The sequence below is a fragment of the Ovis canadensis genome, chromosome 3 (assembly GCF_042477335.2).
Source record: "Ovis canadensis isolate MfBH-ARS-UI-01 breed Bighorn chromosome 3, ARS-UI_OviCan_v2, whole genome shotgun sequence".
NCBI lineage: Eukaryota > Metazoa > Chordata > Mammalia > Artiodactyla > Bovidae > Ovis > Ovis canadensis.
Window position 1 is genome coordinate 207,385,781 of NC_091247.1, and position 27,474 is coordinate 207,413,254.

The 27,474-nt window shown below is 43.2% G+C and overlaps 1 protein-coding gene across 1 annotated transcript in view; it reads left to right on the forward strand.

The window, feature by feature from the left end:
- Positions 1 to 27,474, forward strand: part of GRIN2B (glutamate ionotropic receptor NMDA type subunit 2B) — a 503,573-nt gene that overhangs the window by 129,266 nt on the left and 346,833 nt on the right. Inside the window, exon 2 of the mRNA XM_069585649.1 lies at positions 13,551 to 13,979. Coding sequence (XP_069441750.1) covers positions 13,569 to 13,979 — 411 coding nt within the window. The 5' untranslated portion in view covers positions 13,551 to 13,568. The remainder of the gene's footprint in view (positions 1 to 13,550; positions 13,980 to 27,474) is intronic.

The window sequence follows — 27,474 nt, forward strand, 5'->3', positions numbered from 1 at the left end:
AGCCCACAGGGAACCCACAGGAACGGAGGCACAGAAGGGAAACAGCCCAGTCTTGGCTTTCTTATTCCCTTTCCTTTTGTCTGTGCTATCTGTTGGGTCAAACCCAACCGAACACCGGAGGGCTAGGATGTCCATGGATGTGCTCCAAGCAGGACTGCCTCCCTGGGCTCAGAGAAGAGTAGAGAGTTGAACTTGAGGGAGAAATGGACGACAGAGCGATTCACAGAATTTTAAAGCTGGAAGAGACTTTGAGAACAACCAGTCCATTTCTCTCATTTCACAGATAAAGAACCAGAGTCACGGAGAGGCTGAGCAGTTCTTTGTGAGTCTCCTGGCTCATTCATGGCAGGCTTGTAAGAGGGCCTGGGGGCTCCTAATCCTCAGTTCTGCGTCCCTTCTACTCTGTGTTTGTCTCGTACGTTTACGTGGCCAGCGAGAGGGGGAAGGGTGAGTGAAATTAGAGAGGAATGTTTCTCCTTATAAGTAATTCTCTGAGTAGGTGCTCAGTTCCACAAATAAGGTTAGAGAGAAATTTAAGTGAGCTCAGTTATGATTGGTTGCATGGTTAACAAATATGAAAATCAATGGCAAAAATAGAGACAGCATTATATATTAAGAAACGCATGACTGCATCTGAAGTTGGCCTGCGAACCAGGCTGCTCAGATGGTGTGGCTTTTGTCTCCTGTTGATTCTGGCCCTGCCACCATGCTCTCTTTGGGATCTTTTATGGCCTCGGGGTCTTGTTTTAAACCTTTGAGTGAAGGCTGAATCATGTTTGGGTACTATGCTTCAGCAGCAGCAGCAGCATCTTACAACTCAGAGACAAGGGAAAGAGGACTAATTTGTTAACGTATTGTACATCGCCAGTATAGGCACTGATTTACGCACATAGTGGTGGTTTAATCACTAAATTGTGTCCGACTCTTGTGACCCCATGGACTGTAGCCTGCCAGACTCCTCTGTTCATGAAATTCTCTAGGAAAGAATACTGGAGTGGGTTGCTATTTCCTTCTCCAGGGATCTTCCCAACCCAGGAATCGAACTCAGGTCTCCTGAATTGTAGACAGGTTCTTTACCAACTGAGCTACAAGGGAACCCCTACGCATACCAATATATATGCAAATGAACACTCAGATACATAGGCAATTATCAGCTAACAACACTGACCTAAGAATGACCCTGCAGGATATCAAGAGTTTGGGAATGGTATTGGTGTTTATGGTATTCCCCTCATATGTCAGTAACCCTTGGGAGAGAAGGATCTAAACCTTCCTTTATGTGTCAACAGAGATGGAGAGAGTCAACTTATTATTGCCTTTCTTAGGTACTTATTCACTGTTTCATGAAGTAATGTCATCAACAACCATTTATTGAGTACCTATTATATGCCAGACACTCTGCTAAGTACTGGAGGTAGATAAGGAAGACACATGTAATCCTTGACTTCACTTCATTAGGGTTTTCTAGAAAAGCATTTTATTAGCCAAACTAGTGAGAATCGGGTTCCCCCTTCCTATATTCCATGTAGGGAGAATCACTGTTAGTAAGTGAAGATCTGGTGATTAGTAAGTGAAGATATGATGAGATGGCTGGATGGCATCACCAACTCAGTGGACATGAATTTGAGCAAACTCTGGGAGATAGTGAAGGATGGGTAAGGAGAAGCCTGGTGTGTTGCAGTTCATGGGGTTGCAGAGAGCTGCACATCACTTGGCAACTGAACAACAACAGCAAAGTGCAGATACGGGTTCCAAAGATAATAAATGACTGTTTTTATGTAGTTGAAGTTATTGCATTACTTTGCCCCAAATTTGGTGGCTGTTTTGTGGCTGGTGGGAGATGGGGGAGTAGGTTCTGCTGCTGGTTGGTTCTAGAGTTTAAAGTCTAATTTAAATAATATTGTTTATATTGGATATCAGGTTGTTAGTTATAGACTAACTTTTGATGGAGCAAAGGTGTTTTATTTTTTTTTTAATTTTTATTTTTACTTTATTTTACTTTACAATACTGTATTGGTTTTGCCATACATTGTCATGAATCCACCACAGGTAAAACAAGCTATGTCTAAGATTAGTAGAAATTGTACTAAAGCTGGAGAGAGGGATGTGAGGGAAGCAGTCTTTGACTTCGAAGTAATTCAAGGCAAAAGAAGTTCCTTATCTGTCTCTGAACTGAATATATTCATATTCAGTAAATAATATCAGGTACCTGTTATTTGGGAGCTTCTCTGGTGGCTCAACAGCAAAGAATCTACATGCAATGCAGGAGCCACAGGAACCATGAGTTCGATCCCTGGATGAGGATGTGGCAACCCCCTCAAGTACTCTTGCCTGGAGAATTCCATGGACAGAGGAGCCTGGCAGGTTATAATCCACAGGGTCACAGAGTCGAACATGGCTGAAGCGACTTAGCACAGCACAGCACCTGTTATTGGGGCTTCCTTGGTGGCTCAGATGGTAAAGAATCCTCCTGCAATGCAGGAAACTCGGGTTTGATCCCTGGGTCAGGAAGATCCCCTGGAGAAGGGACTAGCTACCCACTCCAGTCTTCTTGCCTGGAGAATCCCATGGACAAAGGAGCCGGGCATCACTGACTCAGTGGACATGTGTTTGAGCAAACTCTGGGAGATAGTGAAGGACAGAGAAGCCTGGCATGCTGCAGTCCATGGGGTTGCATGGAGTGGACATGACTTAGTAACTGAATAACAACACCTGCTGTTTGCTAGGTTTAATTTTCAAATAAATTGTTTATTATTCCTAACAACTCTGGGGGTGATGTTAAGCATCTCCATTTTGTTGGGTTGGCCAAAAAATATTTGTTCAGGTTTTTGTGAAATAGTATATGAAAAACCTGAATGAACTTTTTGGCCAACCCAATACAATGAAGAAAATGAGGTCCAGGTAATTGAAGTTATTGCCTCCTCTGCACCTAAGGGGAGTAAGTGTCAAAGCCAAGTGTCAGTCCTACATTTTTTGACTTCTAGTTCCTTGCTTTCTCCTCTGTATCATAATTTCCTTCTAACTAATATTTTATTCTTTGCAGTTGTATTATATTATTTTCATTACTGTTTCCTGTTTTCTGTTGGTGAAGGAAATGGCAACCCATTTCAGTACTCTTGCGTAGGAAATCCCATGGACAGAGGAGCTGCAGTCCATGGGATTGCAAAAGAGTGGGACAAGCATGCATGCTTACCTGTTAGTAATTAGCTTGTTAGTCTCTTGGTCTCCCAGGTGGATTAGGTGGCCTCATGGAGCACCAGGTATGCTCTTTGCTAACTCATCACATTGTACTGTGATTTCCTATTTATTTATTTGTCTTGGACACTGGACTAAAGGCTCTTTGTAGATTGTATTCTATCCCATGTTAGGTCCCATCTCCTAGCACGTTCTTTGGCACATGGAAAGTGAAATGAAAGCTGCTCAGTCATGTCTGGCTGTTTGCAACCCCATGGACTATACAGTCCATGAAATTCTCCAGGCCAGAATACTGGAGTGGGTAGCTGTTCCCTTCTCCAGGGGATCTTCCTAACCCAGGGGTTGAACCCAGGTCTCCCTCATTGCAGGAGGATCCTTTACCAACTGAGCCACCAGGGAAACACATGGAAGGCATTTAATAAACATTTGTCAGATGAGTGAATCTTCACAGTTATCCTGTGAAAGCTGTTACTATCTCGAGTTTTACAGATGAGGGAGCTGAGGGTCAGAGAGGTAAAGAAACTGATCTCAGATCACATAGTAAGTTGAGAGTAAATGAACAGTGTGTTCTTAACTCCAAAGTTTTGCTCTCTTTGCCACAACACAGCACAGTTATCATAGGTGTTGCAGGAGAGCTTGGTAGAAGGTTGCAGTAGCTAGGGATATGCATAAGCAAGTAGAGTGATCATAAGGGACACTTGGAAATGGCCCTTCTCAACACCCCATTTTTAATTCTGTTTTAGTGCAGGCTGTTTTTCTTTAGCTCAGAACACCAGTGTTTTCTGGTTGAATGCATAAAGTTCTCGTGGTCCTTGCCCCATTCCTGGATCACTGTTATCTTCCCAAGGTCTTTGACCTCCTTTCCAGTAGATATTTTTCCTGCTACCCTGTTCCCATGATTGTCGTTCCTATTATCCATCACCCATTTTTACTGCTCATCACCCCTCTTAATAGTCAGTGACAAGCCAATAATTTTTATTAACACTTGAAAATGCTATTTTGCTGTTAAACCAATACACACGATTGCCCTAATCTGCTGCCAAATGGTAATAATCAGAATCAGGTTTCAAAAGGTTTGGATTTCACCAAGGCTGCCCACACTGTCCTTGGAGGCATATAAATTAATTATAATTAAGAACTGTGTGCGGATGTTGCAAGAGAAATTTTGAACAATTTTGGTGTCTGCTCTTGCAGAATATTAAAGAGAAAAAAAATCTATGACTGGCTGTTGCTGGTGAGAGTGTTGATCATCATCTATGTTTGTATTACAAATTCCTATGAAAATGCACACATGTAAAGTGACTTATAATCCTTTATTAGTTGCCTGTTCAACTCTAATGTCAAGAACTTGGGTGACAGTAGAAGTGACACTTCTGCTTTGAGCATACAGAAGGAAAGAACAGATGAGATAGAAAAGCCAGGATTTATCTACTAAAGTATTGCAGAACAAGGAGGTAGGTTGTATTAACAGAACAAGGCTGAGGTGGTATGCCTGCTTGGATTGAGTAAGAACAAGAAGGCTCTTTGGTGACAGAGGTCCTAGGAAAGCAAATTTCCCTGCTGAGGAATTCATGCTACACTGGCCCTTTCCAACGTGGGGACCACCTTTCCATAGGGTCTTGGGGACTGGTGGTCTTTGGAAGGATATCCTTTCCTGCATTTTGCAGGAAGACTTGATGGAGCCATCTACTCCCTAGTTTAGTAGTTTATCTACTAAAGTAGTTTAGATAAATGTTACCTGTATCATTTTCCTTTCTCCCGTTGATCCTGCTCTTCCCTGATCGAGCCCTTTTCCAGAAGTGATTTAACTAAAGGCTCCCTTTTCTTTGATTTTTATATTTACAATATTGCTTGTGGCTATGGTATGTTGAAATGGACTTGGGATTAGCTCGCACAGAAGTGTTTTTAGATTAGCTAAATACCCCAGCAGGACCATTAAACTGTTGTTACCATGTTGGTGACTACATTAAAATTGGGTTCGGCATGTTTATAGAGTGTACAGGTAGACTTTTATTTTGTCGTTCGTTTCATAGGCACAGTCTCAGCCCCCAAACTCCAGACCACCAGGATTTCTTACTTTGTTCCTTTTGAACAAAGAGCAGGGGCAAGGGAACTCAGAAGCTCCAAGAGTTTGGATGATAATAATAGTATGAAAAGGAGCAAGATGACAATATAGGGAGAAGCTGTAGGTTCTAAGTACACTAAAATTAAAAGTGTGTGCCTGCTCAGTCATGTCCAACTCTTTTCAACCCTGTGAACTAGAGCTCACTAGGCTCTTCTGTCCATGGGATTATCCAGGCAAGAATACTGGAGTGGGTTACCATTTCTTTCTCCAGGAGATCTTCCTGACCCAGGAATTGAACTCTCGTCTCCAGCTTGGCAGGTAGATTCTTTACCACTGCACCACCTTTTATATGTTATTGGTACAGATTTAGATGAAATTTACATGGATCTTGAATGCATCTGGAGGATTGAAATTGGGTTTCCAAATGCCTTGAATATGTAGATGGCATTTGACTTCAGAATGGCACTGGATAGTAGACGTGTGACATCAGTTATACTTTTTGCTTCAGATGATTAGTGAACACATTTGGCTAAGCTATTATTCTGACTCAAAGGCACCTCTTTGGTTCAACATTTGCTCTGGTCTTACAAATTTGAATTTAGGAAGTATTTAACTTAAAACCCCAAATTGACTTGGAACATAAACATTTTTTAAATGTTCTTAATAAAATTTTTCTTTTATTTTGGATCTGTTCTGCAGTGTTAAGTTAATCATACTTCTCTGTTTATGGCACACTTTCATTATTGGTTCAGATAAGGATGTCTTGCTCAGTTAATTTGTTCTCTATGTACGTTTATTCTTGTGTATATCTCCTAGAATAAGATAATAAAATTCCTTTAAAAATCCTGCTGTTATTTTGATAGGAATTGCCTTGAAGTTACGGATTAATTTGAAAGAAAATAGAACTCTCTAAATATTATGTTATCCCCTCTGTGAATGTGGTGTATGATTGCATTGTTCAGGACTTCTTTCATATCCTTTAATAAGAGTTTCAGCTTTTCTCTGCAGAGGTCTTGTGCATTTTTGCTAATTCCTAAATAATTTATAGTTGTTTTTGCTGTTATGACTGTTAACATTTTCTGGTTGGTTAAAAGATCTATTGATGTTTTCTCCGAGTAGTATTTATCTGGCAATCTCATTCTCCCCATGTTAATGTTAATAGTTTTAAAATTCTGTTGGATTTTCTGTCCAGATAACCATATTATCTTATACTACTATTTTTCTCTATCTTTTCTAGTCTTAAAACTTCTGTTTTCTTGACTTATTTACCAGGATGCTCAATATGATAGCACTAAACTTGCCTTTTTCTCATTGTCAAAAAAAAAAAAAATTTCTTAAGAGATTTTGGAGGAGTAGGATGGGGAGGTAGGAGAGAGGCTCAAGAGGGGGTGGATATATGTATACTTAGGCTGCGGTCTGTGGGGTCGCTAAGAGTTGGGCACAGCTGAGCGACTTCACTTTCACTCTTCACTTTCATGTGTTGGAGAAGGCAATGGCACCCCACTCCAGTGTTCTTGCCTGGAGAATCCCATGGGCAGAGGAGCCTGGTAGGCTGCAGTCCATGGGGTTGCTAAGAGTCAGACATGACTGAGCGACTTCACTTTCACTTTTCACTTTCATGCATTGGAGAAGGAAATGGCAACCCACTCCAGTGTTCTTGCCTGGAGAATCCCAGGGACGGGGGAGCCTGGTGGGCTGCCGTCTATGGGGTCGCACAGAGTCGGACACGACTGAAGCGACTTAGTACCAGCAGCAACAGCTGATTCATGTTTTGAAACCAACACAGCAGCATAAAGCAGTTATCCTCCATTTGAGGAGAAGGGAAAAGCTACCTACTCCAGTAATCTGGCCTGGAAAATTCCATGGACTGTATAGTCCTTGGGGTCACAAAGAGTTGGACATGACTGAGCAACTTAAACTTTCACTTTTTTTTTCCAATTAAAAATAAATTTTTAAAAAGTTTGGGGTATATACTCTTACAGGTAGACTGATGATCTCCTTTATTTCCTGTCATCAAAAAGTTAAGAAAATATTCTAACATTTATGTCATAAATAGGTGTTGCCCTTAATGAAATGTCTTCATTTTTTGAGATATTCATGCAAATGTCTCCTTTGGTCCATTAATGTGGTAATTATTTTTATTTATATTCTGATATTAAACCACCCCTGCATTTCTTGCGTAAACCACACTTGAATATTATTATTATTACTATTATTAAATATATTATTTGTTTTGTTAGCTAATATTTTGTTTAGGATTTTTTTGCCTTTATGTTCATAACTGAAAGAGACCTATGATAACCTTTTCTTGTACTATAATTATCTGGATTTATATTTAAACTTTTCTTCTTTCTCTGTTTTGTTCAGCTTGTACGAACAAGGCTCATTTCTTTCATATTTTATTACCTATTTTATTTCCTTTTGTTTTGGCAAAGGAAGGGTGAGTGTATTTGGTGCATTTGGATTGGGGACTTTTGATAACCATTTTATTTTCTTTAATGATTATTATTTTATACGAATTTCCTGCATTATTTTGAACCTCTTTTTGCTTTTTAAAATTAGATTTTATGCATTAACTTTAAAAGCAGCTAGCTTTCATAATATTCTTTTATCTTAAAATTTTTATTGTATATATTGCTATTGATTCTTTTTCCATTTCATTTGCATTTTCTCTTCCATTTCTCTGATCTTGTCAGAATTTTGTCTAATGTAGACAAAGGATCAGCTTATGGTTTTGTTTTTTCCTTGCTTTCTGTCTTATTGATTCCTTTCTTATCTTTTCTTATTCAGTTCCTTCTTGGGGTTGACTCTGTTCCTTAATAAGGGAAAATTTAATTACAATTAGTTACATTTTATTTTCTTAAAAATGAATTTAAAGGTATAGATTTCTCTCTAAATTGTTTCAGTTATGCTCTAGAAATTTTGATATTTAATATTTTCATTGTCAGTCTAGTCAAAGGATTTTTCATTTCTGTTATGATTTCCTCCATAACCTTAGTGCTATCGTTTTTAAAAACGTTTTGGATGTGGGACTTCCTTGGTAGGCCAGTGTCTAAGACTCTGTGCTTCCGATGCAGTGGACCCAGGTTCGTTCCCTGGTCAGGGAACTAGATCCCACATGCCACAGCTAACACCCAGTGCAGCCAAATAGATAAATTAAAAAAAAAAAATTTGGATGTGTGATACTTTCAGCTACCTTTAAAATTTTATTTGTAAATTTAATCATGTTATAGAAACTGCCGATCATTTCATATTGATTCTTTGGAATATACTGAGGCACTTTTGTAGAATTACTATTTTTCATGTGCTTAAAAATATATATTCTTTGTTGTATATGTGTTGCTAGATATCTGAAATAGTTGAAGCTGATTACCTATGCTTGGATTGTTTTGGTTTGGCGTTTATCTTTTTGATCGTTTGCCACTGTTTGCGTTTTTCTGTTGAATGTACCTGTTACTCCGTAGTGTGATTTTAGTTGCTGCGTTATACATGTTGTACCTTTATTTTTAGATTCGTATATATTCAGGATTATGGCATCTTCTCGGACCTAGTATGTGACATCTCTCATTGTCAATTTTAATATTTTCATCTTCAACTTTATTTTGTCTTGATACTAAAATTTTGATGGACATTCTCACATTGCCCTCCGTAAAGGTTGCATTCATGTATATTTCACTTGACTTACACTGTGTGAGACTTCTTTCCCCTGCGTTCTCCTGTGTAACAGATTTTAAGGCCTGTGCATCTGAACTTTCTGTCTTTATTGCTATCTTGGTAAACTAGACCTGATGTATGGTTCTGGCACTTTTAATCTTCAATTTATTCGCTGTCTGTCATATTCTAATCACAGTTGCCTTAATTGGGTCACTCCGAACACTGTCTTGACTGCATTAAGGATGGTACTTGGAGAATTTGACTTAATCATCTATTAAATCACATTTTATCCTTCCTGTTGGGGTTGCCCCAGGACTCAGTTTTCTCTGAGGACAGGATTGGTCCAGCTTCTCACTCAGATATGTCTTCCCTTGGAGTCCACTGTGGGCAAAGTGTAGACTGGCTCCTATTAGAGTTACCCGGCTCTGCTCATAGGCAACAACGCAAGCTGCTGTGGTCTTCTGCTTGCTGTAAATCTAAGGGCCACTCATCTCAAGCCACAAGGACGCAGAGGACCAGGAGGTGAACAGCTAATTCTCTAATCCTGCTGCTTTCTTGTTTCTGCTTGTGAATGCCTGGGTCTAAATTGACAGCATCATTTGAGGGGGTGCCGAACTTCATTGATCCCCATTATTGTCCCTGGCTCTAATGACTCTTGAATTCTGCTACACTTGATGGTAAGCTGTCTGGGGAGTTTGCTGCTACCCTCAGGCCAGTAAGCAACATTGTCTTCAGGGAGTTAGAACATCATGGAACTCATAGCTCCTACTGCCCCTCCTGCCCCCCACTGTGAGGCTCCTCTTAGCTTTCCTCTCAGGTTCTGCCAGCCACCGCACCCCCCACTTTCCATATGCCGACCTGGTACTTTCATAAATAGCCAGGTTCCTTGAACAACTTCTACAGAAGCGGAAAGGTAACATCCTTTGCATCTATAGAGCATTTTATATTCTTCAAAGCACTTCCAGCTGCATATGACCATTTGATCCTCACAAAAAAAATTCTTTCAGGTATTTAGGTTAGGTATATTATCCAAATTTCACCTGTGAGGAAATAGAGACAGTGATGAAGACTTGACCATCCCCAGGTACTTAATTAATGTGGAACTGGTATGAGAACACAGCTTGGTTTGGTTAGTGAACTTGTTTATTTCTTCATTAATTCACACACATACTGAGAGGGAGCAGGATGGAACCAGCAAAGGTTTTGGGGACCAACTTTGGTTTGAAACTTGATGACATCCCCTCTTAGCTGTGTGATCCGGTTCGTGTACTTGACCCCTTTCTCAGAAGAGCAGTTTCCTGATTTGTGCCTGTGCCATATGCTCAATTGTGTCCGATTCTTTGTGACCCCATGACTGTAGCCCACTGGGCTCCTCTGTCCGTGTCCGTGGAATTTTCCAGGCAAAAATACTAGAGCTGGTCGCCTTTTCCTTCTCCAGGGGACCTTTCCCACCCAGGGATCGAACCCACGTCTCCTGAATTGCAGATGGATTCTTTACCTACTCAACCATTCGGGCAGCCAATGCAGGGGAAAATTATATAATGTTCATATCTGATTTAATAATCCATGAAAATTACCTGGCAATTATAGTGTTTGGCATAGGGGAGATTATAGGTAAAATGTTACTGTAAATATATAATGTGTAAAATAGGTTAAAAATACAGGTATAAATGGCCAAATATTGATAATTTCATAATGGTAGGAACTCAGTGGTTCAGTCTTTTCTTGTTGTATCCAAGGCCCTGCTCGGCCCCAGGAACTGCAAATACAGGCGAGGTGAGGTTTTCTCGTGTGTCTCTATCTTCTAGACTGTGGTCCTGGAGGTTAGAACCTATCTCCATTGCCTCCCAGACGACAAGAACAATGTCTGCTAGGGAGGAGGTGCTTAATAACTGTTTACTGAACTGAAAAGGTTCATGCCTACCAGGAGATGACCAGGCAGTGAAGATAGGCAGATGCATCATCATATAACGCTAATACATTGTAATAGGTATTTAGATAGACACGCAACAGGCGATGGCAAGAGTCCAAGAGACAGGATGCTCAGTTCTCCTGGGGGAAGGGGAGTGCAGTCCAGAGGAGGGGCTGCGGCTTCATAAAGCAGGTTCCTGAAGACTGACCGTGGTCTGTGGGTGGAAGGGAGAAAAACCAATTTGCTTATCTTGGACTACAAGCTTTCTCTGCACCAACCCCCTTCTAATGTGTGAAATTGAGTTTGTATTCACGGCACTTCTTTGTTTGTCTCACAGTCCCTCTGTTACTGGTATCGTCCATAATGTATTGCTTTATAAAGTGCTTTGCTCGATCCTGAGTATAAAAGAGATGCTCAGTAAAACCAGAGTCTATTCTTCGAGTGTCACCAGTCTCCATCGCATACAAAGTGTAATATATTGTGTGAGAAGAAATAGAGGAATGTAAGAGGTGTCTTAAAGAGAGCAAATAAAACATCAGAATGGGAGAGGGAAGTGCATTAAAGTTAATAAACTGTCATGACGGAGTGGACCACTTTTCAGTGTGAAAGAGTCTGATGTAGTGACTGATGATGGTAGGATTAGAGCCCCACTTTAATGAAGTTAGTTGCTACTTTTGCCAACTTCTAAATCTTTTGGTTCTCCTTGAGAGTCAGTCCTTGAAATTTAATAGATGTGATGCCAATAGCTCTTTGAGATGCTGAACCCATCTGTCTTCTTTTGAGAATTCAGTGCTGCTGGACTCTGTATAGTGCTGCTTGGCTGGGAGCTCAGGGATAGAGAATTCAGCCCTCAGCTGCCCTGCCCTGTTGGGGACAGTTCAGCACACAGGTTTCCAGGGCCTCGTTGTCATTCCCTGTTTCCACAGAGACATAGCCAATGAAGCAGTCAAGAGCAAACCTTGCTCAGATGTGTGCCACTGAGCCACTCCTCTACCTTGCGCGCACAAGAAAGACAACGCCATCGATACAAGGCTCCTTCTTGGCAGTGGAAGGAGGACCACAACAGCAAGGGTTCCAGAATGTTTTCTGCCAAGACCTGGATCGGATTTGTGCTTCTTCAGCCACAAAATGTCCCCAGCATCTTAGCCTCAAATCATTAATGCTCTTTGCCGTCAGCCTGCTCTGCCTGAATACTGCGTTATCTTGCTTCACTCAACACCCTCATCATTATTGTTTTCTTTTTGTTAGTTAGACTCTCAAAGCTTTTAGATTCTTAATATCTTACTTCTCCTCCCGCCCCGGCCCTGCCCATCCCGCACCACCCCCCCACCCCCGCCAAACAAGCAGGAGATATGAAGCAGCATTTTCATCCTTGGTTACACTCTCTCTTTGGAGAAGAATGAAAACCCTAGTTTTGGTTTGGGGTGCAGTTTGTAGACTATTTCCTTGGAGTATAAAGATGCTATGTGTCTGTATTGGCATGCTGTTGTAATATCATTGACCTTGGCAACATCGCATAAGCGTTGTTGAGCTTCAGTTTCTCTGTTTGAGAAGCGGGGATAAAATGACTAGTTTAGGAAGACCAAAGAGATTGCATAGGAAGACATGCTTAATACGGTGCCTAGCACATCCCAGACGCATAACAAATGATTATACATCTCTGTGGAGAGCTGCACCCTCCGTCTGGTGCAGAGTTTAATACTTAGGGGCATATGTGAAAGTAAAAAGGCAGGAGATCTTTGTAAAAGGTAGAAAGTGGTGAATTGTATGCAGACATGAAGTCAGTCATTTCAGGAAGGAGACTCTATCAGTAATTTAATAGCATTTGTCAAAATCACCATACTTCGATGCATAATCAAATGGGAATAAAACTATCCTCATAGTAACTGATGATGTAAGAGGCAGTGTGATGTAAACCGGCCTGAAAGCTGGAAGATCTGGGTGCATGTTCATTTCATTTAATTGGCTCACGGTCTCGTACTTCTTAGGCTTTGCTTCAACACCCATAAAACGGTGATAATAATGTTTTTCTTATTTTCCCCCTGCTGGGTTATTGTAAGGATCAAAGGAGATATTTTTAAAAGTACTGCCCATGTATGGGTTGCTTTTGATTTAGTAATAAGAGCCAGATGGATTGCTGAAGAATCTGCAGGCTCTTTTCCTCTTTGAGGTGAATACGAAGTCCAGGTAGCAAGAATGGGGGCTTCAGTGTTTGTAGCTTCCTATATCTGGCTGCTCCAGGTCATGTTTTGTTGGTAGCCTCTGCTGAGCCCATTTTGCTGCTCATTTTGCCTGGCCTTTGCCATCCTTTGGCCTCAAGAGCCATTAAACGATGGGTTGTGACTCGGGTACCAGGGATCTCACAGCAACAGTTAGACCCCTTTTTGGAGAATCCTGTGTTGGTATACTTGGCGTGACTGCCTAGACCACTTGCATCCTCTTTCCATGGCTTGTCCCTGCCTGTCTGCTGATGATGGCTAAAGCAATAACATCTCTTACTGTCATGCTCAAGGATTTCTGATGCTTTGGGAAAGTTGTTTTTTTTTTTTTTTTTTTTCCCCTCTTACTCTACTGCTCAAACACAAGAGATAAGAAACCAAACCAGAAGATAAAAGTTGGGTTTGAGGATCAGGAGAAGGAGATAAGTTCCCTGACTTGAAGTATCCAGCCTCTCCCCAGACAGTGTGGGTTGTGGTTTAACCTCTGTTGTGTGTATGTTTCCAGGGAGTCGACGAGTTGAAGATGAAGCCCAGAGCGGAGTGCTGTTCCCCCAAGTTCTGGTTGGTGCTGGCTGTCCTGGCCGTGTCCGGCAGCAGAGCTCGTTCTCAGAAGAGCCCGCCCAGCATAGGCATTGCTGTCATCCTCGTGGGCACTTCAGACGAGGTGGCCATCAAGGACGCCCACGAGAAAGATGATTTCCACCATCTCTCTGTGGTGCCCCGCGTGGAGCTGGTGGCCATGAACGAGACGGACCCAAAGAGCATCATAACCCGCATCTGTGATCTCATGTCCGACCGGAAGATCCAGGGGGTGGTGTTTGCTGATGACACAGACCAGGAAGCCATCGCCCAGATCCTTGACTTCATTTCAGCCCAGACTCTCACCCCCATCCTGGGCATCCACGGGGGCTCCTCGATGATAATGGCGGACAAGGTAAAAGTGGGTCGCGGTGAGAAGAGCCTGAGGGCTGTGCTTGTGTCTAGAAGCTCCTTTCGTTTTGAATGGGTTGTGTGTCCATTTGTTTGTAAATGAATTTACCGAAATGGCTAAGAGATGTTGAAGCTGGTAGCTCGGTGATAAATTTTTTTCAAATACATGAATGAATAGCTCCTTCCAAACTCTGTTCTTCCTTGATAGTATCCTTTCTCTCCCCATACCAATTTCTGGAATCTAAAAAGCAAAATACCTTGAGGCAGATAGTTTATCTCCTTGGAGATACGGATGTCCTCGAGAAGTACTTCTTGCTAAGGTGTCGAGGCTCAACACGCATCAATCTGCACATATGAATGGATTTAATCCATAGAACCAGTCATAGCTGTGTTTTTCTCCAGGTTGAGCTTTGAAAGGCGGTGGTTCTTAACCTTGACCACACATTGGAATTTCCTAAGAGCTTTCTGCACAACCAGTGCCTGAGTCCTACCCCTAGAGGTTCTGGGGCACAGTCTGGGCTTCAGGATTTTTAAAAGCTCCCCAGATCATTCTAGTGTGCAGTTAAGGCTGAGAACCACTGCTGCAAGGCCACAAATAAATCATAGTCTCTGCTGCATTAATATTAGATTAATTGTCACATGACAAAATAATTATCCTGTGACACTGATACTTACCCTCTAACTGCAGGAAAAGTGTTTTGTCTGTAGTTATGTTTTGTTTTTACATTTTTCGCTTAGTTATTTTTCCTTGCTTTATACAATGGTTACTGCTTATTGCTTAAGTACTGTTATTTTCACATACATATTGTCTTTGCAGTCATTCATATCATAGTCATTCATATCATAGCATATCATCTTAGAATGATTCATTTCACAGATGCCGTATTTGTTTTGTATCACTTTGGGTTTCTTAAAGTGTTTCTACTTTTGCATTGTCATCTTAAACTTCTTAATGTCATTTTCAAAACTGCCTTCAGTTTTGTACTTAAAAGACATGTTGTGGGGTTAATGATGTTTGCAAACATCTCAAAACCTAGCACGGACACTGTAAGCCTGCAACTTGGCAAGTAGAGAACCATCAGGGTGCAGGGCTTAACACAGTGAAATAACCTTGCATGATCCCTATCGCCATCTGTTGGCAGCAGGCGGAGAGGACTCACGTCTGTTTAGGAGCTTCCTTTATTCAGTCTAGGAAAGGTCAAGTGGAAAGCACTAAGTGGAGGAACTTCAGTACCATATGAGAAAGATATTGTCCCATTCGCATGGATAAAGGCACGGGTAAGGATGTTAGAAAAATGTTGCCACAAAGAGCCCATGTAAGGGGAAGTGGGATAAACTTGAACAGAATGGAAACTATAGACTGACTATAGCAGAAAGTTGCTTCCCTGATAGCTCAGTTGGTAAAGAATCCGCCTGCAATGCAGGAGACCCCAGTTGGACTCTTGGGTTGGGAAGATCCCCTGGAGAAGGGATAGGCTACCCACTCCAGTATTCTTGGGCTTCCGTTGTGGCTCAACTGGTAAAGAATCTGGCTGCGATGCGGGGGACCTGCGTTCAGTGTCTGGGTTGGGAAGATCTGGAGAAGGGAAGGGCTACCCAGTCTAGCGTTCTGGCCTGGAAAATGCCATGGACTGTATAGACCATGGGGTTGCAAAGAGGCAAACACGACTAAGTGACTTTAACATAGCAAAAACTTCCCTGGTAGCTCATCTGGTAAAGAATCCATGCAGGAGACCTGGGTTCGATTCCTGGGTTGGGAAGATCCCCTGGAGAAGGGAACGGCAACCCACGCCAGTACTCTTGCCTGGAGAATCCCATGGACAGTGGAGCCTGGTGGGCTCAGAGAGTTGGACACAACTGAGTGACTAACACTGTACTATACTATAGCAAGAACTAGGGCTTCCCAGATGGCACTGGTGATAAAGAATCTGCCTGCCAAGCAGGAGACATAAGAGCCATGGGTTCGGTCCCTGGGTTGGGAAGGTGCCCTGGATGAGGGCGTGGCAATCCACTCTAGTATTCTTGCTTGGAGAATCCCATGGACAGAGGAGCCTGGTGAGCTATGGTCCGTAGGGTTGCAAAGAGGTGGATACAACTGGAGTGACTTAGTCACACATAAGCACACATAGCCAAACTTACTGAGGTTTTTACTCTAGGAAGATTTTTTTTGTCCTTAGTAGATTATATTTTAGCAGTGGTATTTTGAGGGCACAATATGCATGGAAAGAATACCAAGATGGATGAGACAAATTTTTGAGTGATAAAGAAGTGCAAAGTTACTGCGAGAGCAAGACAGGTGGAAATGATTGATTGATTTAGCATCTGTGGGCTTTAGTGCATCCTATGTTGTTTCAGGTTCAGCCTTCCCCAGTATAAAAGGTTGTTGGCTAAACTGGTTGATTGTGTCTCTTTTTTGCAGTTATTTGTTACGTCTCTTAGAAATGCATAATAATAACAGTGTAATAATTTGAGGAACGATGCAGTGGTGTGGAGAGACTGGCCTCTTTTGTTCATTGATGTATCCGAGTTGCTTTGAGTGTCTACCATGTGCTGGGCACATATTGCTTTGCCTGCATTATCTTATTTAACACTCTCAACAGCCCAGTGAGCTAAAGTAGTAGTATTCATTTCCATTTAGCAGATAAGAAAACAGGCTCAGAAAGGTTGAATAACCTCCCAAATGATGCTGCTAGTAAGTGACATCCGGAACTTTAACATTGGTGGCTGGCTCCATAGGCCATGTGCTTGATGACCTTTCAAGAGAATGGAGAGGCTGGCTAAGGTCTCACATACCATGATATTCTTTACTTCTTCCTCTGTTACCTAGTGGTGGGAGATGTCATCTCATGACAGGGGATCCATTGCTTGATTCATTGTGGCAATATTGGAGTCTGACTAGAGGAGAGGATTAATGAGATATGAAATACTGGAAGCTTGCTGCTACTGCTGCTACTAAGTCGCGTCAGTCATGTCCGACTCTGTGTGACCCCATAGACGTCAGCCCACTAGGCTCCCCATCCCTCGGACTCTCCAGGCAAGAACACTGGAGTGGGTTACCATTTCCTTTTCCAATGCATGAAAGTGAAAATGAAAGTGAAGTTGCTCAGTCGTGTCCGACTCTTCGAGACCCCATAGACAGCAGCCCACCAGGCTCCTCCGTCCATGGGATTCTCCAGGCAAGAGTACTGGAGTGGGGTGCCATTGAGTAGCATAATTCTGTAGGGGGCCCGTTGGCTACCAGCTCCAGGGGTAAAAACGCACGATGGAAGCCAGTGAGGAAGCCTCTTCTGGGTCATTGTAATGAGAATTCCCCTCTGATCTCACCTCCTATACCCTCCCCTCACACCACAGTCACACCTCCAAATCCCATCTTATCTTTTTCTCTCTCCATCAACAAAAGGAGGTAGGTGATGATTTTTAGGCCGCTGCTGCTGCTGCTGCTAAGTCGCTTTAGTAGTGTCTGACTTTGTGCGACCCCATAGACAGCAGCCTACCAGGCTCCTCTATCCCTGGGATTCTCCAGGCAAGAACACTGGAGTGGGTTGCCATTTCCTTCTTCAATGCATGCATGCATGCTAAGTCACTTCAGTCGTGTCCGACTCTGTGCAACTCCATGGACACAGCCCCCCAGGCTCCTCTATCCACGGAACTCTCTAGGCAAGAATACTGGAGTGGGTTGCCATTTCCTTCTCTATATTTTTATGCACTTCCCTCAAAATAGCCTACATAATATCTAACTGACTTTGGACCTGAAAAGAAGTTTCTGAAAGGCAGGTAGAAAGAAGAAAAAGGAGAAAGAAGCAAGCAGGAAGTCCTGGTGCCACAGAAGTGGGAGGGTTGAAGGTTCAGTCCCGGGGGTGAGAAGCCCCGACGGGCAGGGGGCGACTGCAGCGGCAGGCATAGGGGGGGGCCCAAGGACCACCGGGACCCCAAAGGCAGCAACACCGAGACTGTGGGCAGCCGGGAAGGAGGGACACTCACAGGCTGAAGAGGCTGAGTGGAGGGCAAATGGAAAGAGGCCCCCAGAGCTCCAAGAAATAAGCTTTGGGGACAAGTTTTAAAAATAAAATAACTTCACATTCTGAGGCCAGCTTTTTTTTTTTTTGATAGAAGTGTATTTTTGGTACCATGACCATATTTTACCAACATAGAATGGAGACATGGAGTTTGACAACACTGAATCAACTATGGGGGCAATAGGGCAACGCATTTGAAAGTGGAACGAATGCAGAAAAATCCAAGAAATACAGCTTTACTGCATGTAAGGAGTAGTCTTGAAGGTGCAATTGCCCCCTGAAGGATGGTGACTAAGCCTTCTCTTTTGCTTTCTTCTTCTAAGAGATAGGAAATTGCCACTGTTTTGACTCGGTTTTTTGTTTGTTTGAAATACAGCTCACTTATTACGTGTCTTTGTGGAAGATTGCTTTACAGGGATGAAATTCCCGATGCAGGGAGTCTGTGATGGAAGGAAGGTAGCACATGGAGTTATAAAGACTTTTTGGCACAAGTAGGGAGACATGAGCTCAGCATCTGGTCAGCTCACTTTTTTGCATATGCTAATTAATCACAAATATTAATTAGTGCTGTACTTTCCCTTTGAGGAAATGCTCTTGTACCATGGCAGAAAAAAGCATGGGAGCTGGTGGAGCAGCAGTCTTTTAAGCTCAGAATTCAGAGTCAGAGCAGTTTTAATAATCACTTGCTAGGTGTGAGGATCTGGCCAACTTAACAACCACTCACTCTAAGCCTTGGTTTTCTTGTCTATATCATGGGGACTATAATGTATTCTATTACAGGGTTGTTGAAGATTAAATGAGGTCATACAGAGCAGGTGCTTCACTAAGTGTCCAGCAAAGCATTCAGTAGGCTAAGCTGAAGGGCATATGGAGCAGAAGAAAGGGAGATGGCTTCATGATACAGGAGGAGAATTGATTAGAATCATAGCCAATTATATAGAACTGCAGACCAACCAAGGAGGCAGCTCAGGTGAAAACCTGGGAATGGGCTCTGAGGTGTGGTGGGAGCTTCAGTCTCACCCCACCAGGGAGGCCGAGACTCATCCGTGATGTAGCCCCTACAGGGCCAGCCAAAAAGGGACACGTTCATTTAAGGGAAAACTCTAATGAGGAAAGAACTGCTAGGCGCTTGTTGCAAGAGACTGTTTAGAATAGTAGCAGAACCCATTTAAAAATGTATGAGGTGATTTTTGGCAGTTCCCCACCTGAGAATAAAGTGTAGATTTTATTTTGCCTTTGTTATAATTGCTTTTATTCTCCCTGAGATGCTGGATTTAGGATGCCCGTCTGAATCCAAATAATGAACTGAAGCTAGACATAAACTTTCATTTCTTTCCAGGAGGTTTCTCTGCTGATTTGCTGAACTCTTGCTTGGGTTTTCAGATTTTAGCTCAGATAGGTTAAGTAACTAGTCCAAGATATCACAGCTGATGAGCAATGGGACTGGGATTCAGATCCCAGAAGTACCTATTATGAAGTCTGTGCTTTCTATTTATACAATTCTGCCCAACAAAGCTCCGCACTAAGAATTGTAAGTTGTGAGTTGTTTCAGTCTCCACTCTTACGAGCTTTGGGAATTGAGACAAACAAATTGCTTTAGCTTTATGATACTCATGGATACTCCATGATACTTCTGTTTTATAAGATTTAAATTTTGTTTTCTGCCCTGTGCACTTTACAACATTTTGAAGATAAAATGAAATAAAATAGTTGGAAAAGTGCTGGGCAAACAGATACTTTAGGTGAAGGAATTAAAAAGTGGCAATAGGGAATGACAGTCATTGACAGCTGCTTTGTCACTATCATTAGGACCAATGAAAGAGCCTGGGAGGGTTGTAGGAAGGAACCCAGAAAGAGAGACTTGCAGTAGGATCAGGCCAAAGAATAGAAGATCCAGGCTCTAATGCTGCAAGAATGGAAGAGAGCCGGTGTGCCGCTGAGTAAAGGATCAGGGTCTGAAAATAGATGCATTGATCAGACACAGAACCGTAACTAAGATGTGTGTCATGCTCCATACCTTGCTCCTCCCTGAAGGACAGGTGAAAATATTCTTACTCTGGCATCTGTTGCTATGATTCCTTCACTTCTAAATTTCTTGGCTGAGAATTCATACTTTGACTAGCATTCTGATTTTCTGGGTAGAGAGCCACGCTTTGGAATCCACCTGGGCTGAGGAAGATAGCCCTTATTCTCCTTCGTCCCCATCTCCTCCTCTCACTCTCTCTATGCTCCTTCCTCCTCCCCCTGCCTAATGGAAATAGGTTTGGAGGGGGTGGAGCCAGCGGTGGTGTGTGACCCTGTAAATCAGTGGTCCCCAACCTTTTCGGCATCAGGGACAATCTTCCATGGAATCAGGGGTGGGGGGATGGTTTAAGGAGGATTCAAGTGCATTCCTTTACTGTGCACCTTATTTCTATTACTATTACAGCAGCTGCACCTTAGATCATCAGGCGTTAGATCTCAGAAGGTTGGAGACCCCTGATGTAAATAGTCTTAGCGCTTCCATCTGCTCTTGTAGGTTTCCATCTCCAACAGAATCTTGAAACCAAGATGGCCAGGCTGTTCATAGCCCACTTTATGCTTCTTCCCTATGTTTCAGTGACTTGGAGGTTTTACCTTGCTTCTTAGTTGTTTGTGATACGGTATTTCTTGGGACAGCATTTGGTATTTCTTGCTCTTTCTTCAAGAGCAAATCTGGTGTTAGAACACTCTTGGGGGATGAGCAGAATTAAGACATAGAGGTGGGAGGGACAAGACTGTAACAAAGCTGATATCATCAGATGCCAACTTTGTGCCAGGCATGGTGTTAATGAGTATGTTAATTCTTAAGCAGACCTATGAAATATGTATTATTATTTCCTTTGACAGGGAAAAGAAATCAGAGAGAGTTTATGTATTGTGGCCAAAGTCACATAGCTAGAAAACTTGTGGGTCTGGAAGTTTTAACTTTTTTGATTGACTTTAAAATTCCCAGTCCACACACTGAGGAAGTCAGGGCTCATTTCTGGGGTTCTCTTGACATTTTGATCATGGAAATGAGGAGGCTGCTCTAGCTCTAGGTATCCCACTCATACCCAAAAGCAGGGACAGGCAGAGGTGGCTATTAAATCAGGAAAGTCTTCCCCATATCCTGGATCTCACGACCCCATATCTTATCACATGGCCATCCCGTGGGGGTTGCAGGCTCACTGATATAGTGGCAAGGGGGCAAGTGTTGGGACCAGCTTTGAGGTTCATCAGCAGTATCTCTCGAAGGAATTTAAGTGATCACCTGGGAATACAACCAGTATCTGTGTAACTCTAAGGCTCAGCATCTCTCATCTGTCATTTCTCCTCCTTCATACCAAACTACTTTTGTGCCATGTGTCCTCCAGAACTAGGGCCTTGGCTTGTCAGTTATGTCCCTTTTCCTTTTAATTATCCACTTCTTCCTCCTTGCTGGAATCTGCCCTCTAGCTTAGTGGTGTGTGTGCTCCTGGTATCAGTGCTTAGAACCCAGAGGCCAGGCACGTTGTGTCCTGAAGTACATAGGATAGTACCACCAGTCAAGAATAGTCTTGCCCAAAATGTCAATTTTGCCCTCATTGAACCTGTTCGGATCACTCTCATATCAATAAATAAACAAACCTGCTTTCCTTGACCCCAGGTTTTCCTCCTTCGCTGTTTCTTTTCATAGTTAAATTCCTTAAATGCTCATTTGAAATTGCCATTTTCACGTCCTCATCTTTCCCTTTATCCAAGATGCCCAATCCAAATGGGCTTTTCAGGTCGTTGGTGACCTTCTGCGGCACTGAACACTGTTGACCCTTTTAGTGCTGTTACAAATGTGATGACAAGAGTCGTGAGATTTGTCACAGGTTTGGTGACAGCAGGAATGAGGCTGAGTAGGGTTGAAACATGGTTAGGTCACAGAAGGGGACATGTCTGGGAAGCAGCTGGATTTGGGACTGGAGGTTAAAGAGAGTGATTTGGGCTGGAAATTAAGAGATGAGCCTTGTTAGCAAGGAGAGGATCGTTGGGAGTAGGAGGGTGGAGGAGAGGCTCAGAGCCAACAAGGGGACTAAGCGGGAAGTGTGTACAGAATAGGGATGGCCAGAGGAGGGGGAGATGGGAGAGAGCTAAAAAAACTTCTTTAAGATAAGAACATGAACAAGGGGAAAGAGAGGCTTCTATATAAAGCAGCAGGGAGCAACTGACCAATCTGGAAACTGACCGGGCCCTCACCTCCCCTTAGGACAGTTCTGCCTGCAAACAGTAAAGAAGCCTTACTTTCGGTTACTAGGGAGGGAAGGATGAGGGGAAGGGATAGTTAGGGAGTTTGGGATCGACATGTATATGCTGCTTTTTAAAATGGATAGCCAATAATGTCCTACCATATAGCACAGGGAACTCTGCTCAATCTGTGGCACCCTGGATGGGAGGGGAGTTTGGGGGGGAGACTGTGTGTGCGCTTAGCTGTGTCCGACTCTCTGTGGCCCCGTGGACTATAGCCCACCTGGCTCCTCTATCTGTGGAATTTTCCAGGCAAGGATACTAGAGTGGGTTGCCATTTCCTCCTCCAGGGGATATTCCCAACTCAGGGATTGAACCCGAGTCTCTTGCATCTCCTGCATTGACCAGCAGATTCTTTACTGCAGTAGTGCCGAGACACTCAGCATTTGAGAGGAGAATGGATACGTGTATACGTACGGCCGAGTCCCTCTGCTGTCCACCTGAAACTGTCACAACATTGTTGATCGACTATCCTCCGACATAAAATAAAAAGTTAAAATAAATAAATAAAGCCTTGCTGTGGGTCCCCTGCCCTCTGAGCACTCCTGCCCTCTATGCCTCTCACCACACGGCAGATTACCTGTGTGATTCTTTAGGAACTCAGATCCAACTGTGACACACTTTCATTTAAAACTTTCCCCTGGCTTTGCACAGCTGAGACTAGGACACCTTCTGGGATGTGGTCCCAGGCCACTCCTCCAGGATTTCCTCTTCACCTCCTGGCCCTCCCATGTCATGAAGACACACTGAGTTAGTCACCGCTCCTTGGACTGGTCCTTGATGGTTTACAGCTCTGTCTTGGGGCCTCCTCTTCTCCTGTCCACCCTGAAGAACCTACTCACTTTCCAAGAGAAATCATGGCACGTCTGTGCGCCCTTTTCTGACTCTGATCTTCACAGACTTTCTTATTTCTTCTTTTGATTTTTTGTTTCACCTGTGCCCTATTTTAGGGCCTTATGATAACCCATCTTGTTTCCTTATCTGTCTCATTTGCTGTACAATGGGCCCACTGTGGTGCAGGCCAGGCTTTACTAACTTTTGCGTTCCCAGCATATGCCATAGTGTCTGGTGCATAGCAATAGCCAATTTAGCAGAAAAGCTATGACAAACCTAGACAGCATATTAAAAGCAGAGATGCTGCTTTGCCGACAAAGATCTGTAGAATCAAAGCTATGGTTTTTCCAGTAGTCATGTACAGATGTGAGCATTGGACCATGCAGAAGGCTGAGTTCCCAAAGAACTGATGCTTTTAAATTGTGGTGCTGGAGGAGACTCTTGAGAGTCCCTTGGACAGCAGTCCTAAAGGAAATCAACTTTGAATATTCATTGGAAGGACTGATGCTGAAGCTGAAGCTCTAATACTTTGGCCATGTGATGCAAAGAGCTAACTTATTGGCAAAGTTCTGATGCTGGGAAAGATTTAGGGCAGGAGGAGAAGGGGACGACAGAGGATGAGATGGTTAGACAACATCGCTGACTCTCTGTCAGATATGACTTAGTGACTGAATAACAACAGGCAGCTGTTATTGCATGATTAGCAGTTATAATAATGGATACTCTCTATACACACTCCAGTGGATTGAATGCTGGCCCCCCAAGATAGATCTGTGTGCTAACTCCTGGACCCTGTGAACGTGGCCTCATTTGAAGAAAGGATCTTTATGGATGGAAATTAGGTTCTTATGATGAGATCATCTTGGATTAGCCAGACAGGCCCTAAGTCCAGTGACACATGTCCTTCTAGGAGATGGAAGACGGGAAGGCGTGGCATGGAGTCTGGAGTTATTTAGCCACAAACCAAGCAAACCACCAGAAGCTGTAACAGGCCAGGGAAGATCCTCCCTTGGAGCCAATGCTGTATTTAAAATGGATAATCAACAAAGACCTGGTGTAGAGCTCAGGGAATTCTGCTTAGCCTGGCTGGGAGGGGAGTTTGGGTGACAATGGATCCATGTGTATGTGTGGCTGAGTCTCTTCGCTGGGCATCTGAAACTATCACAACGTTGTTAATTGGCTACACCTCAATACAAAATTGGAGAAGGCAATGGCACCCACTCCAGTACTCTTGCCTGGAAAATCCCATGGGTGGAGGAGCCTGGTAGGCTGCAGTCCATGGGGTCGCAAAGAGTCGGACACGACTGAGTGACTTCACTTTCACTTTTCACTGTTCACTTTCCTGCATTGGAGAAGGAAATGGCAACCCACTCCAGTGTTCTTGCCTGGAGAATCCCAGGGATGGGGGAGCCTGGTGGGCTGCCATCTATGGGATCGCACAGAGTCAGACACGACTGAAGTGACTTAGCAGCAGCAGCAGCAATACAAAATAAAGAGTTTTTTTTTTTTAAAAAAAGAAGTAACATAATCCCTCTGACACTTGATTTTAGGCTCTGGCCTCTGGAACCGTGAAAAAAATTTTTTCTATTGTTTTAAGCTGCCAAGTGTGTGATGCATCCCTTAGGGCAGCCCTAGGAATCTGGTAACACCAACATCTCAGTGAAGAGGGGCGCCTTGGAGTCTCGTTGCCTGGATGTTTCCTGGCTCCACCATTTACTGTGTGATCCTCGGCAAATAACTTGACTTCTCTGAATCTTGGATTCCTCATCTATAAAATGGTGGTAAATATAGACCCTGTTTCTTAAGGTTATTAGGTAAAGCCATTAAACAGCACTTAGAAAAGGCCTGGTAAATAGCAGGAATCGGTAAGAGTGGGTCTGCGAGAGGTTTTCAGTAAGTCTCCATTGAATACATGAGTGAGTGAGTATAGTGATATGAATATAAATGCAAGCCATCCACGACAGGATCGGAGCTCACCGAGCTCCGTGGTGACTGGCTCATATATTCTGGATCCCTGGGACCCGGGGCAGTGCTGAGAGGTGAGGCGATACAGTTAGGCAGCTCTGCCTTGGTGGAACTTCAGGGCAGCGAGGCTCATCTTGAGCACCCTTTTCTGTGCTGCTGTCTCCTTGGGTTTGCTTTTGCTTCTCTGTTCTGTGTGCACACGAGCATGTGTGTGTGTTTCCCGCCGCGGTTGGTTGCATGTATCTTTCTCTTCTCAGTGCTCAGGACAGAGGATCTCACCTAGGCTGCCCTCCTCATCCAATGTCCTGCTTTCAGATTTTTCTTATTCTCTCCCCTGAAATAAAAATTTTTGCCTCTCTCCCCTTTATGCTCTTTCATTTCATACTTTTCATCATCTTCATCACAATTGTAATGAATCGCCATCATTTTTTATTAGCTGCCTGTCTTGCTCAACTACAGGCTTCATGAGGACAAAGGACTATGTCATTTTCCTTTTTGTATCTGCAGATCCTAACATATAACCTGGTACAGTCTAAGTCCTTAATATACACTTGTTTACATGTGTGGCTGGATTCATTATTTCAGTGCAGCAGCTGTCAGTAGCAATTAAAAATATTTTAAACCCAATGAAAATGGATGCTAGGATTCATCTCTGGTTACTGGCAAGTTACCTTCCTTATCTCTGTCCAGGCTGCTATCTCTCATCCTTCCATTCTTCACACCTGCCAGATGCCAGCAGTCAATATCTTGGCACTCACATCCACTTAATCTCCATCAGTCATGGCAAGAGGACAGTCTCAGGTCAGGGTGCATTCTGGGGTGGCAGAGCAAAGCTTTTATCATGCAAAGCAGATGGGTGCTGATGATTATCTTGACTTTATTAGCTTGTTTCAAAGGGAGATGCAGAAAGAAACAAACATTTTCAAAAAGTTTTGAAAGATAAACGTATGCAATTCCTGCGACATGCAAATCAGCCAGGTAACACCAGGGAAATTTAATCAGTGCAATTAAGTTTCCAATGGTAGAAGGAAGGGATTTTGAAACTTGCTTTAGCAAACAACAGCTTTTCTCCTTGATTTATTCATTCATTCCAAAAATATTTATTAAGTGTCTGCTGGGTGTCAGGAACTGTTCAAGGTCTTAAAGACATAGTCCATAAGAGAGGTCTTGTCCTCATGGTATATTGAGTGACAATAAACAGACGCATAAATGGAACAATGTTATTTCAGGCAGTGGTGACTGTTTTCATGAAAATAGCAGAAAGGGATGTTGTAGGCTGTTTTAGGGTTGTCAGGGAAGGTCTCTGAGGAGGTGGCGCTTGAGATTTGTATGAGAAGAACACGAGAATCTGAGTCTTAGCAGAAAGATGGGTATTTTTAATTCATTCTAGAAAGTGTAAGAAGGGAGCAGTGTAACTTGACTTAGCATCTTTTCAGTTGGAAGCAGTAGAGTGTGGTGGACGGGACATATACCCTGGTGCATTTTCAGCCCTGGCTCCATCTTTAAGAAGCTGAGTGACCTCTGCCTTGTTCTGTGACTTCTGTGATCTGTTTCTTCTCACCTCTGTGATGGGGTTAATACACATCAACTTCAAAGAGCTATTATGAAAGAAAAGAAAATAACATTTACAGGTCTCATTACTGTTAGGAACACTCCTGGTTTTAATAAATCAATGCTATTATCATTTCTGGTATGATTGAATACAAATTCCTCTGGAATTGGACATCATTTACTCTTGATATATGTACCAGTGATGTAGTTTTGTTGTTTTTACAAAATGTGTTTACTAACTTGGGAACACATTAGCTCTGCAATGGAAGAAGTTAGAAACATTGAGATTGGCTTTCCTCTCCCTAAGTAGTTTCCTGTCCTTTTGAGTTCATAGAGTTCCCAGTGGCCAGTGGCCAGTTCCTGGATTTGCATCGACATCATTGCAGCCCAATAGAATATCCCCCCTTTCTGAATGGGGCTTCTGGCTCTGAGAACAGTGCCACAGGGAACAGAGCACCCAGGGCAACATTTGGGGGTGAAGGGTGTGGGCACTGAGGGTGGGAGGTAGTGTGATGGCTCAGCCAGTGTAGCCTGCCTTGGGCTGAGGATTCCTGGCACAGCCCTAAGATGTCATGGCTGGCTACCATGTGTCCTGGATGCATTCTGTTGTCTTGAGAATATGTGGTCCAGGGTTGTAGAGAGCAGCAGCCTTCAGTCTTTCAGCATCGCGTTGCCATGACAACAGACCACTGTAGCCAGACCTCACTGTAGTTTCTCCACCATGCTGTCACCCACCCCTCCCACCTACCCCTGCCAACACCTGCCCCCTCCCTGTCACTCTTATTCCCACCTGCCCTCCGTGTGCATTCTCACACCTTCTGCCTCCAAAGGTCCTCATCTGCGTAGTCCTTCCGGTTCCCT